Here is an 18,241-nt window from a genome sequence, read left to right as displayed (position 1 = left end):
CATATGCTCTAACAACCTTGGCTGCCAAAGCGGGTACCTTTGATTAGATAAAGTGTTAGTTATGTTCTAATGATGGTAACTTACAGTAAAGGCTTGTGTTAGGAGATTGTAAATACTGCAAGGCAACATATTATGAGGAGATGAATTACACACTCTTTTATAGTTTTGTTACTATTCAGATGTATTTCTGCACACTACATGCTGCCTTCAATGAAATTTTTGTTTATTTTCTTTCTAAAAATTATTGTAGCACGTTAATCTTTTCTGTATGTTACATGAAATTTTGACTCAAACGTATTTACATCTGCAAAGAAGTGGTTAATGGGTGACATCTTTCATTACTTTACATGCATTAGATAGTTAAGACATACGTCACTAAGCTACTAAGTTAAGACTTTATATCTTGTTCACGTATGCTATATTTGAAGGTTTTTGGCAGAGAATTAAAAGTTTGGAAATTAATAAGGAAGTATATTATACCTCATATGTCGATTTTACCTATGTGTGGTGGTAGCTTTATATCTAGCAAACTTTCTTCAGCTTGTCATATGCAAACAACGGAACGTTTTACTTTTTCTGTTTGTAATTCATTTCTGACTGAGAATCACTATAGATCGCATTGTTTTGTATGTTATTTACGTTTTCTTATTTGTTGTCTTGCTTCCCGGACTTATATACTTGCTGTGTAGAACACTTATTTCTACTGGTGCTGTTTCTTGCTGTTAAATAGGTATTTGATATAATTCATCAGCAAAGTACAAGATTTTTGCCGCGATTTCAAGTACTGTGATAGCTGTGGGGTGTTCATTTGATTGTGTTCGGTTTGGCACACAATTACAAAGTATTGTTGAAATTTGAGATGCTTAGCATGTGTATATGTTTGTGTGTTTGTGTGTGTGTGTGTGTGTGTGTGAGAGAGAGAGAGAGAGAGAGAGAGAGAGAGAGAGAGAGAGAGAGAGAGAGAGAGAGTTTTAGAAAGGCAGATAGAGAGAGTAGTATGCAGGATGGGGAGGAGAATTTAATTTGAAGGGTAACCATATGCCTTTCAGTGGGAAGCAATTATTTATATAAGTCTTCTATTGTGGAAATCAGTGTTTCATTGGACAGTAAGGTATATTCTTCGTTCTTTCCTTCCTTGTGCAACTGATTTTTGGATACGATAATTCTTTTCTATTTTTAATATTTATTACAAGTTGTTAATGGTTTTAATACTTTTTACTTTTCAAACCAAATTATGTGTTTGTTGGATGGTGATTCTGTGCTATTATGTGATCATCATATTAAAAGAATGATACAAAAAAACTCCAAAGCATCAACTCTGAAATCATAACCTAAAATTTGCAGACATCACAAGAAGACATGTGATAAACTTCAGACTCACACCAGCCTATCACTTAGCCAAACAGACACGTATATTGTTACAGACAATATATAAATACGCAGTAAACAGTAGCCTAAGCTATTCAAACGACATACTAAGAACAGCAACATTAATTTCCATGTACACACACATTCTAACAGAAGAAACAATCAATGTAATAGAAACAACTGCTACTATAAGGCAACACACCTGTGACATATATGCAACCAATATCAGCCGTACTGAAACTCATCACAGCACTACTTCAGATTAAAAAACAAGTTTTTACTGTCAACAAGAAGGACTACTATGGATTCCTCAATCAATGAACTCCTAGCTGAAAAATTCGTGAATCATATATATAATCAAATCTTTGACAAAACTGTAAAACTGAAGCAGCACAAAATAAAACATTCATTCTGATATTTTTAAATATAATTTGCCTTATAGATGAACCACGCACCCATATAAAATAATTTCATGAGATAAATACTATTCTTCTACAAATACAGTTCAACACAGACACAAACAGATGAAAGATTTCTTAGACCTAACAATACACAAGGTAAACAACAAACAAGAGTTAGCGTTACATAGGAAGCCTACAAACACGAGTGCAACTTTCCCCAACCAATCAACTCACCATGTAGTACTTACTACACACACTATGAAAAAACTTGAATGCGTAGAAGGACTAAACACAATAAAACTGCACAGGTCAATGACTGTGAGGTAAAGACAGTGGATGAAATAAACAAAAAGTACAAAAATAGGCTACATAGAATCATGAGACATACACTAACAGATTCAACACAACACACAACAAATCGCCAGACAGTGAAATGCAACAACAAAGTTACACACAGCGTGGGCGACATGTTAAAGAGAAAAAGACTCAGCATAACACACTACAGTAACAACAAAATACAGAACAGACTTCAAAGACAGGCCACTACGACTACTACATGTACTCATTCAGGTATACAGCAGTTATATTGTAATTGCTGTCAGTTTGTATACATAAACCAAATTGTTAAGAATATTAGAACCAAATATGCAGTGCATCTCAGAGCACTGAAGAGTAATAGCTCCCTCTCAACTTTTTTGATCACCTAAGAGGACATAATCACCATGCAATGAACATAGAAATTTCTTTAAAAGTTCTTAAAAGTAATAACACCTTGCACCAAAAATTAACATTATAAGAGAGTTACCACATCCAGAAATGAAGAGCCCAAGGTAAGAAAGCACTAAATGAATACACATCATTGTGTAAAACAAAACTATTTACCACACTTCCGCAAACAGTATATGGTTATCCTCTAGATTAAATCCTCCTTTCAATCTTCCATACCACTCACTCTATGTGCCACTCCATAACTCCCTGTCCCTCTCCCCCCACTCTCTCTCTCTCTCTCTCTCTCTCTCTCTCTCTCTCTCTCACACACACACACACACACATAAACACAAGATGAGCATCTCAGACATCAGCAATACTTTGAAATCGCCTCCCACACCCCAAACAAAAATAGAATGAAACGAAAGAACTTGATATTGCTATGACAACACGTGCAATGGCGCAATGGCAGCAGAAATCTTGCGTTTTGGTGATAAATTATACCAAATGTGTGTAACACAAAGAAACGACAGTATAAAAAGGAATGAGTGCTTTAACACGTCACATACAACGGAACCAAGTCTGTCTATATAAGTGCCACGCTAAATAATGCGAACTATAGCGACTCTCAGTCGACTGTCGGTAGGAAATCAACAATAAACAAAAAACTAGTAAACGTTCCGTTGTTTGTTGATGACAAGTTGTAGAATGTTTGTTGATGGAAAGCTTCCAGCACATATGACTAATTCCGCTGTATGAAGTATGTGAATATCTGTGTATCAGTTCCAAATTTAGTATAACTTATGGGGGGAATGTAATGGAGTTTGGTCCAAAAAAACGATTTCCCAAAAATATTATTTTCTTGATCAACACAGTTTAATCTGTTTTGCGTGTGATAGCAACTTTACAAATGCCATTAAATTGTTGAACTGATTAACTCTGCATTGGCGACCACTCCCACCTTTTCCGACATTTGGGAAACTGCTTGCTTCAGTGGAATTTTTGTCAGTATGAAGGCTGCTTTCTTTCGATATCTTTGGCTGACATCTATATCTCTGGCTGACATCTATATCTTTTGCCTGAAAACTTTCTTGCTTGTGGTTTGTTTACGTTTTGACAATAGTAATACATATTAGTTGGTGGAAGTTTGAATTCGCAAACCTTTAAGTGGAAGTCAAGATTTATACATAATGTGTGGTGGGAAAACTGTGTTTTGGAAACGGAGGTTTCATGGAAATTGGATTATCAACAAAAAAGAGGAAGCAGCTCGAAATGAAGATCATAAGCTATCAGCCTCAGCATCGAAACTTGGAACAGGAGAACTGTATACGTGCGTGAATGATGTTGATACGGATTCCACTGAATTCAGACTTATTGTTTTAGCGTTTCTCTCCCAGGCTATAAGGTTTTCATGTTCATATGCTAGCAGTAAAAACACATAATTCTTGATTGTTGTTGAAGAAAGAAAAGTGAGAATAGCTTGTTATTTTAAATTAGTTTGTAATTCGTGTGGATATGAATTTTCAGTTTCCTCCTCCAAAAAAAACTGACACTGGCACCTATGAAAGCAATTTTAGGTTATCATATGCTCTAAGATGCCTTGGACAGGGCAGTGAAGGAGGTAATTTATTGTGTGGTTTCCTGAACATGCGTACATCTTGTGCAAGTTTAGAAAAAATAAATAAAGAAATGTCTGAAGCTGTATGCGATACTGCCACAATTTCTATGAAGAAAGCAGTGAAGGAACTGGTGGAAACAAACCAAAAATAAATAGATCATAGGGTAGATATTCATGACAGTGAATCTCCTACAAATTTTACTGACCTAGTATGTCTGTAGATGGGACCTGGATGAAAAGGGGTCACACATCTATGTATGGAGTTGCATCTGTTATTGATATTGATTCAGATAAAGTTTTAGATGTAGAAATTATTTCTAAATACTGCCACCAGTGTGCAACAAGGAAAATGTCCAACAATGAAGACAGTGAGATAACGTGGCAAGAAAAGCATGCAGTAGCATGCTCTGAAAATTATAGTGGCTGAAGTTGGGGCATGGAGGCTGCTGCAGTTGTGAAGATGTTCTCCAGATCTGGGGACCGGTATGGTGTTAGATATACTAAATACCTTGGTGATGGGGACTTCTCTTCGTTCAAAGCTGTAACAGATAAAAATCCGTACAATACAGCAATAGAAAAATTGGAATGTCTTGGCCAAATCCAAAAGAGGGTTGGTGGTAGGCTTCGTCGCTTACTCAAAGAAAAGAAAGGTGAAGTACTTGAGGATGGAAAACCACTAGGAGGAAACGGCAGGCTTACTCTGAAAGAAATGGATTCTCTTCCGTTATTTTATGGGAGCGCTGTCAGGAAAAACGCACATAATTTAGAGGCAACGAGGCGTGCTCTATGGACAATTTTTTTCCACAAACTATCCACTGACCAAACACCAATGCACAATCTGTGTCCGAAAGACGACTGGTGTAAGTTCAACAACAGAAATGAGACGTATTCACATAAACACTCATTATCAGAACCTTTTATGAATGCAATTAAGCCCACATTCAGGTTTCTTGCAAACTCTTATTTATTGAGGAAGTGTTTTCACGGAAAGACACAAAATGCAAATGAAAGCCTTAATAATTTTATTTGGATTAGATGCACAAAAAGGAAATTCTGTGGACTTGAAGTACTCAAAATAGGTATATATGATGCAGCTTTATGTTACAATAACGGAAATAATGGCAGAATAGAAATGATGAAAAGAGTTGGTGTTTACAACAAACCCATTTTACACCATCGACGATAGCAGGGTCAAGAAAGCTAACAGATGTCTTACCTGCAAATACAGGCCAGGCAGATTCGAAGAGGAGAGAGGAGAAACCTGGAGGATGTGGAGTATCAGTATGGAAGATTTTAAAAGTGAGTTAAGCATATTACAAGTAGAAGTATGAGAAGAAAATCTTTGAATCTCACTGTCTCTGTTTTACATTTATTACGTTATTAGAAGCCTTTTCTCAAAACGTATGCGCGCTAATGCTATGAAATTTTCAGGGGCTGGTCGCAACATGTTGCTGTTTCCCTGGAACTAAAAAATACTAGATCCTGCAACTACATTCTGATTTTAGATGATTGTGTAGAAAAAAAGTTAATTTTTGATGTGCAAAATTAAAAACTCTGTTAATGATACAGTTTGTACCATAAATTAATAACTGTAGTCCAGTGGTCTTATAATCTTCTCAGGACACTGCAATAAAATTTTCAGATTAATTGCATGATTAAAATTTGAGTTATGGCTTTTTATATAAAAGGCAATAAAAATTAAAAATTCAAATTTCTGGCAAAATATTAATCCCACATATTTTGTTATATATTTCCGTTAAACATAGCTCCTTTGCTTTACATATGCAAAATTTTAGACGTGAAGTCTTTTCAGGGGAACCACGAAGAGAATTAACAGGCCTTAAACGGGGTGAACGATTGGAGCTACGCGTATGGCACTTTCATATCGGAAATCATTAGGTCACTCAACATTCTGAGATCCTTAGAGTCACAAGTGCCGAGAGTACTAAATTTCAGGCGTTAGCTCTCACCACAAACATCACACTAGACAACGGTCTTCACTCAAATACCAACAGCAGCAGCGTTTTTTTTAAAGCTGTCAGTGCTAACAGACAAGCAACACTGCATGAAATAACAGTAGAAATCAATGAGGGACATACGACGAACGTATCCGTTAGAACAGTGCGGCGAAATATGGTGTCAATGGGCTATGGTAGCAGCAAGACAGTGCCTCTCCTGGGGTCGCGACCATATCGGTTGGACCCTAGACGACTGGAAAACAGCGTCCTGGTCAGATGAGTCGCGATTTCTACTGGTAAAAGCTGATGATGGCGTAGCCTTCACGAAGCCATCGATCCAGCCGCGCGGGATTAGCCGAGCGGTCTGAGGCGCCGCAGTCATGGACTGTGCGGCTGGTCCCGGCGGAGTTTTGAGTCATCCCTCGGGCATGGGTGTGTGTGTTTGTCCTTAGGATGATTTTAGTTAAGTAGTGTATAAGCTTAGGGACTGATGACCTTAGCAGTTAAGTCCCACAAAATTTCACACACATTTTTTGCCATCGATCCAAGTTGTGCACAAAACACTACGCAAGCTGGAAATGGCTCCATAATCGTAGGGTCTGTGTTTACATGGAATGGATGGGGTCCTCTGGCCGAGCTGAATCGATCATTGACTGGAAATGTAATGTTAGACTACTTGGAGACCATTTTCAACCATTCATGAACTTCATTTTCCCAAAAGAAGGATGGAATTTTTATGGATGACAATGCATCATATCAATGGGCTATAGTTGTTCGCAACTGGTTTGAAGAACGTTCTGGACAATTTAAGCGAATTATTTAGCCACCCAGATCGCCCGACATCATTCCCATCGAAGCTTTAGCGGAGATAACCGGGAGATCAGTTCGTGCACAAGATCCACCACCGGTAACACTTTCGCAATTATGGACGGCTATAAAAGCAACACGGCTCAATGTTTCTACAGAGGATTTGCAACGACTTGTTGAGTCCATGCCACGTCGAACTGCTGCGCTTCACTGGGAAAAAGGAGGTCCGACATGATAGTAGGAGGTACCTGTGACTAAATGGCTCTGAACACTATGGGACTTAACATCTGAGGGCATTAGTCCCCTAGAACTTAGAACTACCTACGCCTAACTAATCTAAGAACATCACACACATCCATGCCCGAGGCAGGATTCGAACCTGCGGCCGTAGCGGTCGCGCGGTTCCAGACTAAAGCGCCTAGAACCTCTCGGCCACAACGACCGGCTACCTGTGACCTTTGTCACCTCAGTGTATGTATTGTGTGTGTGTAAAGAGAACAGTATTGCATACCAACAGATCAGTCACTGTATTGATACATGATAAATTTGTGCCCAACAGTTGAATAAGCAGCGACAACGCTGTGTTCTCAGTTATAGTCGAAAACTCGCTTTCTCGCTCTCCTTTCTACACTGGTATAGTCCACTTGCACCCGACAACAACATCAAGTGATGAGTTTTCGATTAAACGGGCAGTGGCAGATACTCACGAGTCGAATCTCCGAGAATACAGAGACGATAAATTTGTAGGTGTCATCACTGAACATGCTGGCGAGTTTCAAGCGAATATACAGAGCTTATTTCTGATCTCTAATGGCCAGAGAGGCATTTGAACCTCTGACCTCTACGAGTTCAGTGTCTAATCACGTATCTCCTTGTTCGATTCCAAAGTTCTATGAGCCTATAAAATACGAACGTGGGTAATGCGTCTGCCCTGGTGGCGATTTGTCAAATTCTGCTAGAGAAATGTTACCATCAAGAGCATTCTCAAGTAGAAAAGAACTGATGGAACAAAATATTAGACACCCCATTAAAAGAGGAAACTGATCGCTCTGGAACGATGTGAACGATGTAGAAATAGTAGCAGGTGGTCGTTTGAACGTCAGACCTGGTGGTCGCTGTGTCGAGTTCCAGTCAGACTATGGGCTTTACAGTCACTCTTTAATGTAGCCTTTATCTTCCCATGACATGAGAAGTGGACAGGAACGATATATGGTTCGATAACTGGGGTAGTATAGGGACATACAAGTCGCCGAAATGTCAGCCAGTTGAAAGACTTGCACCTTGCCATAGAGCCATAGGGAATTGTGTTATTGTTTGAACATCCACAGCTGATGCAAGTCGTGGCTGTCAGGTAGTGTGCATGTGCCACCCAGTTGTATTTAATCAGCGCATTAAAATGGTTGCAGATGGAGGCATAACAGAATGGCAGAAAGGAATTTTCATGCTGGAAGGTGCCCATGACCGCACTGAACCATGCAAATTCCATAATTGGAGTTTCTTGCTTATATGGATATTTGCCAATCACGGCAAATGTCTCTGACTGGTTTCTGGGTAACCGAAGGATGTTTTCCTACCAGGGGCAGGGAGGCAGTGTCGAGTAGCAGTATATGGACATGCACGCTATATGCGTGGAATCCTGTCTTCGCGTAGGAACTGTGTATAGTTGGAGGCCCACAGTTGCTGAAGATGCGTCGACTTCGCTGTGGACTGAACATAGCGTGAAGTAGGCAGCTTGGCTTGGGGTGTGTGTTGTTCTCGTCGAGACGGTGGTTCGAATTCAACTGTCATCCACACAACCATTTAGAGAAAGCAAACTTAGCGTGGGAATCTGTCTTTCTTCATGACTGTGGGTTTATGGTGAGTGCCCATTTCCAGCTATGGACAGCAATTTTGAATTTGATAAAGAAGTGTTTTGACCCTCAGCTTCCAGTTATCTTTTTAGTTTGTGTCTAATTTTCCTGTGGCTGGCCTGATATACTGTGGAGCATGCATGAGCTTGTTTGTTTCTGAACTGGACTGTCTATATCCATCTATAGCTTGTCTGGCGAACATGGATTAGTGATTGAGTTTACTATTGGCAGTTCAGGCCGTCTTTTACCATACCGCTGAGTGGCGTGACTTACTAGTGTCTGCACAATCTGCTCTTTTTTATATTGTGTAGGAAGCTGCTTGCTCGAGTAACTGCTCCAAAACTTTCTTGGCATTCGTATTTGCTGTGCTCGTAAACACTGCCCGCTCATTGGTGCTTATGTTTTCTTGTTTTAGTAGTATTAGGATTTATGCAGTTTGTATGTTGTAAGGAGCTAATGGTGCATATGTTTTCTTGTTTTAGTAGTATTAGGATTAATGCAGTTTGTATGTTGTAAGGAGCTAATGGTCATTTCATAATTATTGTTGTACTGAATTCAAGAGAGACCACAGAAGTGGGCCTTGCTGTATTGTCCTATGTGCCCCCAAGTGGAACTAAGTTCACAGCTAATTAAAGAAAGGGGTAGTGGTGGTTAGAGGCACCTCAACCTTTGGTTTACTCCATTATACCCATGAGTTAGAGGTACGTTATCTCTTGAGAAAACACCTGGCCAGCTAATTTCATGCACGCACTTTAGTGGAATTCGTTTTCTGCAGTATTGCATTTGACTGGTCTCGCCTTTTGTGTACTGGCGACGTAGAGTGTTTTAAAATCATTCTCGCTCTCTCAGTGGGCCTCGCCTGTACCTAAGGTCAGTAATCTGTGTATGTTTAACATTTTAAGAGGGCTCACAAACATATGATTGACCCTGGGCCAGAAATTTACAAAATGTAGCCGGTCTGGCGGCAATGGCATATTTGGATTAACATTATAGACTTTCTTTTTGGGTAGGCCTTCATGTATTCTAGTGAACTGTTCTGTAACAACCTGATTGGGCCTAGGACTCTAAATTAGTTGTTCAAGGTTGTTATTATTATTCTTGTTATCGATTGATCAGAAGCCCTTGATTGAAAATTGGTAAGACTTGTTTTTGTATTTTATTTTAGTAGCTTCCGTACTTTCACAATTGTTATGTTCGTTCAGAATTTTGATAATTGTACCTAACTGCTTTTGGGTTAAATTTTTGTTTGAAGTTCGTTGAATCTTCCACCTTAAGTGTTATTTTTTGTTGTTAACATATTGCACTGCTTAAGAGATAGTAAACTATTGTTTATGGAAATACGATTTAATTAGCTCAGTGCTTTGCCAGTCCCCAACCACCTCCCTGCCGCTTCATATGTCCCGAATGAAGATGCCCTATTTGTCGGTGTATCAACGTGGAAAGGTGTATTATTCGCAGCTGTACAACAGTGGCGGTAAAAAGTTGCTGACCCATGGAGAAAGGGTATGAGTGTCACTCCATGTTGATGAAAAAATAGGTTTCAAACCCGACAGACAGTCCTGTTGGCGGTGAATGTAGGTTCATCTTAACCAGCTTCCGAGTGAACTTTGAGAAGGGGATGGCAATGGACATTTGGAGTGAGTACCTCACAAAAGGCTCGCAGTATGAACTACCTCAGAGGGCAAATAACAGAGAAGTTGAACAGTAGCTGACTGGACGCGCGTAGCGCAGTGCAACAAGTCGCAGTTTTGTCTCTTTTCAAATTATACAAGGCATCAAGTACACAGACAGCCCAAGGAGGCTTTTACCAGCAAATTTGCGGAATGTAATTCAGACTGGAGGTGGTTTTGTGGTGTTTTGGGATGTTCCTTCACACTTCGACTTCGACATCTTTAGTGTCAAATTTGGCAGCCTAAATTTCCCTGCAAGTGCAATGCAGTGGTTTCGCTAGTACCTGACGTCTCGCCAGTAATGTGACATGTCAGGCAACCAAAAGTCACGATGGAGACAGATAGTATCAGGAGTCCCACAGCTTTCGGTATTAGGTCCTATACTCTTTTCATTGTACGTCAATTACGTGTTCTCAGTTTTGTCTTATTGGGTGCTAATGACTTCCAGTTTAAGTGAAAAATCAATAAACTTGGAGACAGCTATTGACCATTTCAGTACCGATTTGTGCACACTGTCAAAATGCGCAGTGGATATAGGGTTATAGGTCAACCTGTTCGAAACCCGAGCCGTTCTGGTTGGTCATTCTACGCACATTACCCCGAAATGTCAGGAATCCCAAGCATCTTTAACCCTAATGCGCCAAATATCTACCCCACTCCAGCAAAGAGTGTGGGAGCTAAAGTGGGCAGAGCACGCAGCTGCAATACAAGCAGGCATCAGCGTCTCTCCACACCCTACAAAGAAGAAGCTCTTCCTTTTTGACTTGAAAAAAGAAACTTGTACAAACTCCCACACTTCTGATTGTTGGTTACGGCGATGTTATCCACCGAGGCCATTCTCAGGAAAAGGCTCACAGCGCCTGGAACTGCTAATGAACTACCGCATTCGCTGTAGTGTGTCGTTTGACTCTGAACAAATTTCACCTTCTCATGCACAGCCATCCTGTCTATGTGAAGACAAGCGCAGAGATTTCCACACACTCTGCCTCCTTAAATGTCTTATCAACGAACACTCGTCTATCTTAATGCTCTTGTCTGAACTACGAGAGTCGTTTTTTCAACCTCCTATCGCTTAGTATAGAAGCTACGTGAGCGGCAGAAAGTGGACGTGCGATATAGGCTACTTACGCTACTCTCGCTCTACACACTCCGCCATTGCCGACCTCAAGGCATCAGTCTGCGTTGCACGGCAGCCACGTAAACATGGCTGCCGTCATTGTTGCTCCAGCCACGTGTTAATTACGAAGAGTAATTCGGCTTCTGCAAGCAGAAGGGAATAGTGCAGCAGAAATTCATCACAGAATAAGCCGAGTGTACGGTAATAACTTCATGCCTGATGGTGTTGTGCGTGAATGATGCCTAAGTTTAAGATGGCCGAAATGACGTGCATGATGAAGGCGGCCAAGGACGCAAGTCTGTTGTTACAGCCTACTTGTTGAACGAGTTGACAGAGTGGTTAGAGAAAATCGTAAGTTCACCGTAACTGCTTTGTCTATGGAAATTCCGGAAGTTTCAAGATCTGTCGTAGGCTACACTCTATCGTTACTGAAAATTATTTAGGCTACAAAAAACTTTGTGTTTGTTGGGTTCCAAGAATGTTGACGGACGCCCACAGAAGTCACGAAATGGGGTCAGTTTTGAATTTCCGAGACCGTTATCACGATGAAGGAGAGAACTTTTTGAAATCAGTTGTTACTGGAGACGAAACTTGTATCCAATACGATACACCGGAAACAAAACGACAATCACAACAATGGATGCATCCAAATTCACCAAACAAACCAAAAAAATTCAAAAAATATTCAACAACAGATAGGTTATGGCTACCGTGTTTTAGGACCAAAAGGTGTGTTGCTTGTAGAGTTTACGCAGCCTGGAACCACTGTCAATGCAGCTGCTTATTGTGAAACTTTACGACGTTTGTGGAGAGCCATTCAAAACAAACGAAGAGGAATGCTGACTTCAGGAATTGTGTTGATCCGTGACAATGCTCGTCCACACACTGCTGGCACAACCCAACGGCTCCTTGAACAGCTTCAGTACGACATTTTCGATCATCCGCCGTACAGTCCTGACATGGCACCCAGCGACTTTCACCTTTTACCTGCAATGAAAACGTGGCTAGAAGGGCAGCACTTTCAAACCAACGAAGATCTTCAAAACAACGTCAATGCTCATTTGACATCATTGGCGGCAACATTTTTTGAAGAGGGTATTGCAAAGCTTATCCACAGGTACGATAAATGTCTCAATCTTTTCGGTGATCATGTTGAAAAGTAACTATAACTGTACAAAACTTTTGGTAATGAAATAACTGATTTCTAAGAAACCTGTCTTTTACTCATAGCCTATCGGAGGCTGAAAAAAAAACGGCCCTCGTACATAGCGGAAACACTCCCCAGAGCAAAATCCTTTCTGTGTCCCTCAAAAACTTAGTTTTCAGCAGCAAACACCGGCTTCTCGAATAACTTCCCTCTTTATGCAGGGTGTTACAAAAAGTACGGCCAAACTTTCAGGAAACATTCCTCACTCGCAAATAAAGAAAAGATGTTATGTGGACACGTGTCCGGAAACGCTTAATTTCCATGTTAGAGCTCATTTTAGTTTCGTCAGTATGTACTGTACTTCCTCGATTCACCGCCAGTTGGCCCAACTGAAGGAAGGTAATGTTGACTTCGGTGCTTGTGTTGACATGCGATTCATTGCTCTACGGTACTAGCTTCAAGCATATCAGTACGAAGCATCAACAGGTTAGTATTCATCACGAACGTGGTTTTGCAGTCAGTGCAATGTTTACAAATGCGGAGTTGGCAGATGTCCATTTGATGTATGGATTAGCACGGGGCAATAGCCGTGGCGCGGTACGTTTGTATCGAGACAGATTTCCATAACGAAGGTGTCCCGACAGGAAGACGTTCGAAGCAATTGATCGGCGTCTTAGGGGGCACGGAACATTCCAGCCTATGACTCGCGACTGGGGAAGAGCTAGAACGACGAGGACACCTGCAATGGACGAGGCAATTCTTCGTGCAGTTGACGATAATCCTAATGTCAGCGTCAGAGGAGTTGCTGCTGTACAAGGTAACGTTGACCACGTCACTGTATGGAGAGTGCTACGGGAGAACCAGTTGTTTCCGTACCATGTACAGCGTGTGCACGCACTATCAGCAGCTGATTGGCCTCCACGGGTACACTTCTGCGAATGGTTCATCCAACAATGGATCACTCCTCATTTCAGTGCAAATGTTCTCTTTACGGATGAGGCTTCATTCCAGCGTGATCAAATTGTAACTTTTCACAATCAACATGTGTGGGCTGACGAGAATCCGCACGCAACTGTGTAATCACGTCATCAACACAGATTTTCTGTGAAAGTTTGGGCAGGCATTGTTGGTGATGTCTTGATTGGGCCCCATGTTCTTCCACCTACGCTCAATGGAGCACGTTATGATGATTTCAGGGATACTCTACCCGTGCTGCTAGAACATGTGCCTCTACAAGTACGACACAACATGTGGTTCATGCACGATGGAGCTCCTGCACATTTCAGTCGAAGTGTTCGTACGCTTCTCAGCAACAGATTCGGTGACCGATGGGTTGGTAGAGGCGGATCAATTCCATGGCCTCGACGCTCTCCTGACCTCAACCCTCTTGACTTTCATTTATGGGGGCATTTGAAAGCTCTTGTCTACGGAACCCCGATACCAAATATAGAGACTCTTCGTGCTCGTATTGTGGACGGCTGTGATACAATACGCCATTCTCCAGGGCTGCATCAGGGATTCCATGCGACGGAGGGTGGATGCATGTATCCTCGCTGACGAAGGCCATTTTGAACATTTCCTGCAACAAAGTGTTTGAAGTCACGCTGGTACGTTCTGTTGCTGTGTGTTTCCATTCCATGATTAATGTAATTTGAAGAGAAGTAATAAAATGAGCTCTAACATGGAAAGTAAGCGTTTCCGGACACATGTCCACATAACATATTTTCTTTCTTTGTGTGTGAGGAATGTTTCCTGAAAGTCTGGACGTACCTTTTTGTAACATCCTGTATAAGAGAACTGAATAATATCTCCACTTTGAATAAACAGTTAATGTATCTGACTAAAGCAACAATTATGTCTAGCGTTGTCCATGTACGTACTTGTTAGCCTTTACATCCCTCCTTCCAACCAGATCTTCGTCTTTTCCCAATGCTCTGAGCTGGAGCGGTATACCTACATTTATATCCTTCACTATTTGCTATGATAGAAAATATCGTTTTTGTATTCTCACGAGTGCATTTTGTATCTGCAGCTATCACTATAATAATAATAATAATTATTATTATTATTATTATTATTATCAGCGGTAGCAGCAGCAGCAACAGCAGTAGTATTAGTACTGCTAATATTAACTTTATTAGTTCTTAATCAATGATGTTCATTCAATTTGTCTCTACATACCTTCAAATAATTTTGAATCCTGTTAATATTATTTTATTGCTATTTATCAAATGAAATTTTTTTTTTACGTAACTGTGATGTAAAAATTACTGTATGTGTGCAGCCCTGGACCGATGTAAGAGAAGGGATGATCAAGTTAAATAAATTAAATAAAAATAACTGGGGCCACTCAGTAGTTAACCAGGAAATTTTTTTTAAAAATTCTCCGAGACAATGTACTGTCCTTTTGGTCTATATGTTAATGCTGAATATGGACACGCCTGTCTTCTAAGAAGACAATAGCCGTCTTCTTCAGGCTGTACGCATACGTTCGGGGGAAATTTCGCTATCTCAGCTGCATGGAAAATATCTGCGACTATTTGGAATGGCTGATGAAACGTACCAATTTAGCAGATTTGCGCGATCTAATCATCAATGAGTTAATATATCTGGAAGTGGCGTATCCGAATAACTATGTGTGCTCATCCACTTTTTAAAATAACCCTTTAAATGTTGTTTAATTGTTAGACATATTTAACGCATAGCATGACGCCCCAATGGTACTTTATTAATCACTTATTCGCTAACGTTACATACTGTTCCGATACAGCATTACTTTTAAAAATAAGGTTACTTCATAATATGTCTAGTACTAGAGGCAAAGAGACACAGCTAATTAAAACGTAATGGCAACATGTTTTCAATACCTTCTTTGTAAAGCTGTGTAAGATATTCAGCTGTTTGTAGAACTCTTTTCCTGTTGAACTCCTTTTAAAAATGAATTCAGTGTGCAACCATGGTTTAATCATTCTTTTTATGGTGAGCTCGCTGATACTGCAAACAAAATTGCCCAAAGTTATAACATTAACGTTGTTATGAAGCATGGGCTACATTTTTAGATAATTAAATATTTTAGATGATCTGACTACTTATTGTACTGAAGCGTTGCAGGTCAGCTTTAACAGCTATTAATTTCTGTACATGTGTAAAAACTACTCACTTATAAAAGAGAACGTACAGAATCTGATTCTCGAACACTATGATTATATTAGTTATGGCATTGAAGCGTTAGCTTAAAAGTGAGATGATACAGTACTTTATCGCAAGATCATTCTTCACTTGCAAAGAAAGTTCATCTTAAATAAGAGCAATGGAGATGCTTCACATTAACACAGGAAAGGGCTGAACGTATAATAATTTTATGATATCTATAAGATGAAATACTTAATTTTCAAACTCGCACCTGTAAATGGCGTTGACGTAAGCAGATTGTGTCTCATTCTGGGCGTTGACTGAAGTTCCCATTGCTGTTTCTGGTCAAAGGAAGGTAACAATGTGTCAGTTTCATGGATTTTCAAAACTTTTAAAAATAAAATTTCAACGACATATGAAGTCGTGCAGCCTTATATACTATGAAGCTTGTACATGGCATAGCAATCGGGATGCTATAGTATTGCCTGATTTTCTCAGCTGATTTCACTTTGTAGTTCATTGTTTAAAGGAAGAGCAATATCCATGCACATTGTACAGACATAAAACTTGCTTATGAGACATGAAAATGCATACAAATTTCATGTCACGCGTTAACCTATACTAAGACAAGTCATAGTACTCCAATAAGCGTTCAGACGAATATAGACTACATATAATTTTTGTACATAGGATATAAACGCTTTTAGCAGAAATCTCGAAAGTTATTTGACCGATTTACTTCAAATACTTACACAACCGACAGTGCACCAGTTTTCTGTTAAAACCAATAGCGCGAAAGAAAATTCTGCACTGTGCTCTGCTGTGCGGTGAAAATTAGCAGTTTTGTTTACTGTCTACAAGTCAGCTTCAACTACAACAACGAGGTACGTAAACCACAAGACAAGTTGTTTACCTCATACATAGTCTTTCTCCTTATACATATTTTGAAAGAACTGTGTATACAACAACTTGATGTTTTGTTTCCATCCTTGCCATCGGTTTTACAGAAAACAGGAAAGCTGTATTTGTGGCTTAGGGGCTTTGACATTTTGCCTATTCGTATATTAAAACTATGTGAAATACTGTTATTGAAGCTGCTATCTCCACAGACTAGGCAGTTTGAAGGGTCCATCTCACACTCCATATACCAAAGATCCCAACGGATTTACACATTCATTTTAAGACACATCAATTCCCAATGAAGGTTTCCTTTGTAGTAACAATAAACAAAGTTAAAGGCCTGAGAGAGAGGTAAGAGGAGAGAGAGGGGTGAGGGGGGGGGGTGTAGGAAAAGAAGATTAAGAGGTGGGAGGTGGAGATGACAATGTGGAAGAGCTGATGCATAAAGAGGGGGAGTGGAGGAGCAAAGACAGGGCGAAGGAGCTGGTGGACAAAGAGAGAGACAGGAGTTTAGAATGTATATTCGATTCCCTTTCGTATTTGGCCATTGCGAAGCACTGAGCAGGCTCACTGACAGAAGAAGATGGTAACAGGAAAAACTAATTAATGTAGAGTAATAAAATTTCTGGAATACATTTGTCTATGTAGCATATTTAAGTGGTTAATATTGTTTGATCACAGGTTCATGTAAGTGCGGGATAAGTCATTGCAAATGTGAAACGTTGGCACATTAGTAACAGGTGTAACAGCCAGAATGTCAAATGCAAGCATGTAGACGTTCATTCACGTCGGTCACGGTGCGATGTATATTGGTGGTGTGGATTCCACTGGAGTTGTCGTCTGATGATGTTCCATATGTGCTCGACTGGAGACAGATCTGATGATCGAGCAGGGCAAAGAAATATGTAGACACTCTGTAGAGCATATTGTGTTTCATAAGCGGTATGTGGGCGAGCGTTATCCTGTTGCAAAAACCCCATTGAATCCAGTTCATGAATAGCATCACAAAAGGTGGAATCACCATATTGACGTACAAATTTGCAGTTAGTCTGTCTGTGATGACCACGAGAAATCTTCTGCTGTTATACGAGATCGGACCCCAGACGATATCTCCAGATGTAGGCCCAGTGTGTCTAGCACGCAGACAGGTTGGTTGTAGACCCTCAATTGTCCTCCTAGCCAACACTCGGCCATCAAAGGCACCGAATCAGAACCTGCTTTCATTGTACAATACAACAGCCTTCCAATGAGCTCTTGCTTGATGCCACTTAAATCGCAAATCACGGTGGTTTGGGGTAAGTGAAATGCACGCTACGGAGCGTCTGGCTCGGAGCCATCCTTGTAGTAACCGATGTTTAACAGTTCGTTGTATCGCTCTGCTGCCAACTGCTGCTCAGATTGCTGCTGCAGATACAGTAGGATGCGCCAGAGCTATGCGCCGAACACGTTGGCCGTCCCTCTCGGTAGCGTCCGGAGTACGGTCTTACCACGACTGTGCATCATGCACAGTGGATACATACCTGCCAAAGTCTCTCTGAAGTATCGCAAAAGAAATATCGTGTTCC

The 18,241-nt window shown here is 40.4% G+C and overlaps 1 protein-coding gene across 4 annotated transcripts in view; it reads right to left on the bottom strand.

The window, feature by feature from the left end:
* LOC126412813 (cytochrome P450 4C1-like) overlaps window positions 1-18,241 on the bottom strand; it is a 510,424-nt gene that overhangs the window by 25,354 nt on the left and 466,829 nt on the right. For 2 of the 4 annotated variants that reach the window (XM_050082603.1, XM_050082598.1), the window contains 2 exons: window positions 16,048-16,117; window positions 15,512-15,638 (listed from right to left, as the gene is read on the bottom strand). The exons of the other annotated variants lie outside the window; for them this stretch is intronic. In XM_050082603.1, the coding sequence (XP_049938560.1) occupies window positions 15,512-15,638; window positions 16,048-16,117 (197 nt within the window). The remainder of the gene's footprint in view (window positions 1-15,511; window positions 15,639-16,047; window positions 16,118-18,241) is intronic. 4 annotated transcript variants of the gene reach the window in all.

Source organism: Schistocerca serialis, chromosome 7 (genome assembly GCF_023864345.2).
Source record: "Schistocerca serialis cubense isolate TAMUIC-IGC-003099 chromosome 7, iqSchSeri2.2, whole genome shotgun sequence".
In the NCBI taxonomy this organism is placed as follows: Eukaryota; Metazoa; Arthropoda; class Insecta; order Orthoptera; family Acrididae; genus Schistocerca; species Schistocerca serialis.
The sequence above is the reverse complement of the archived record's forward strand: the minus strand, read 5'-3'. Positions and strand labels throughout refer to the sequence as shown.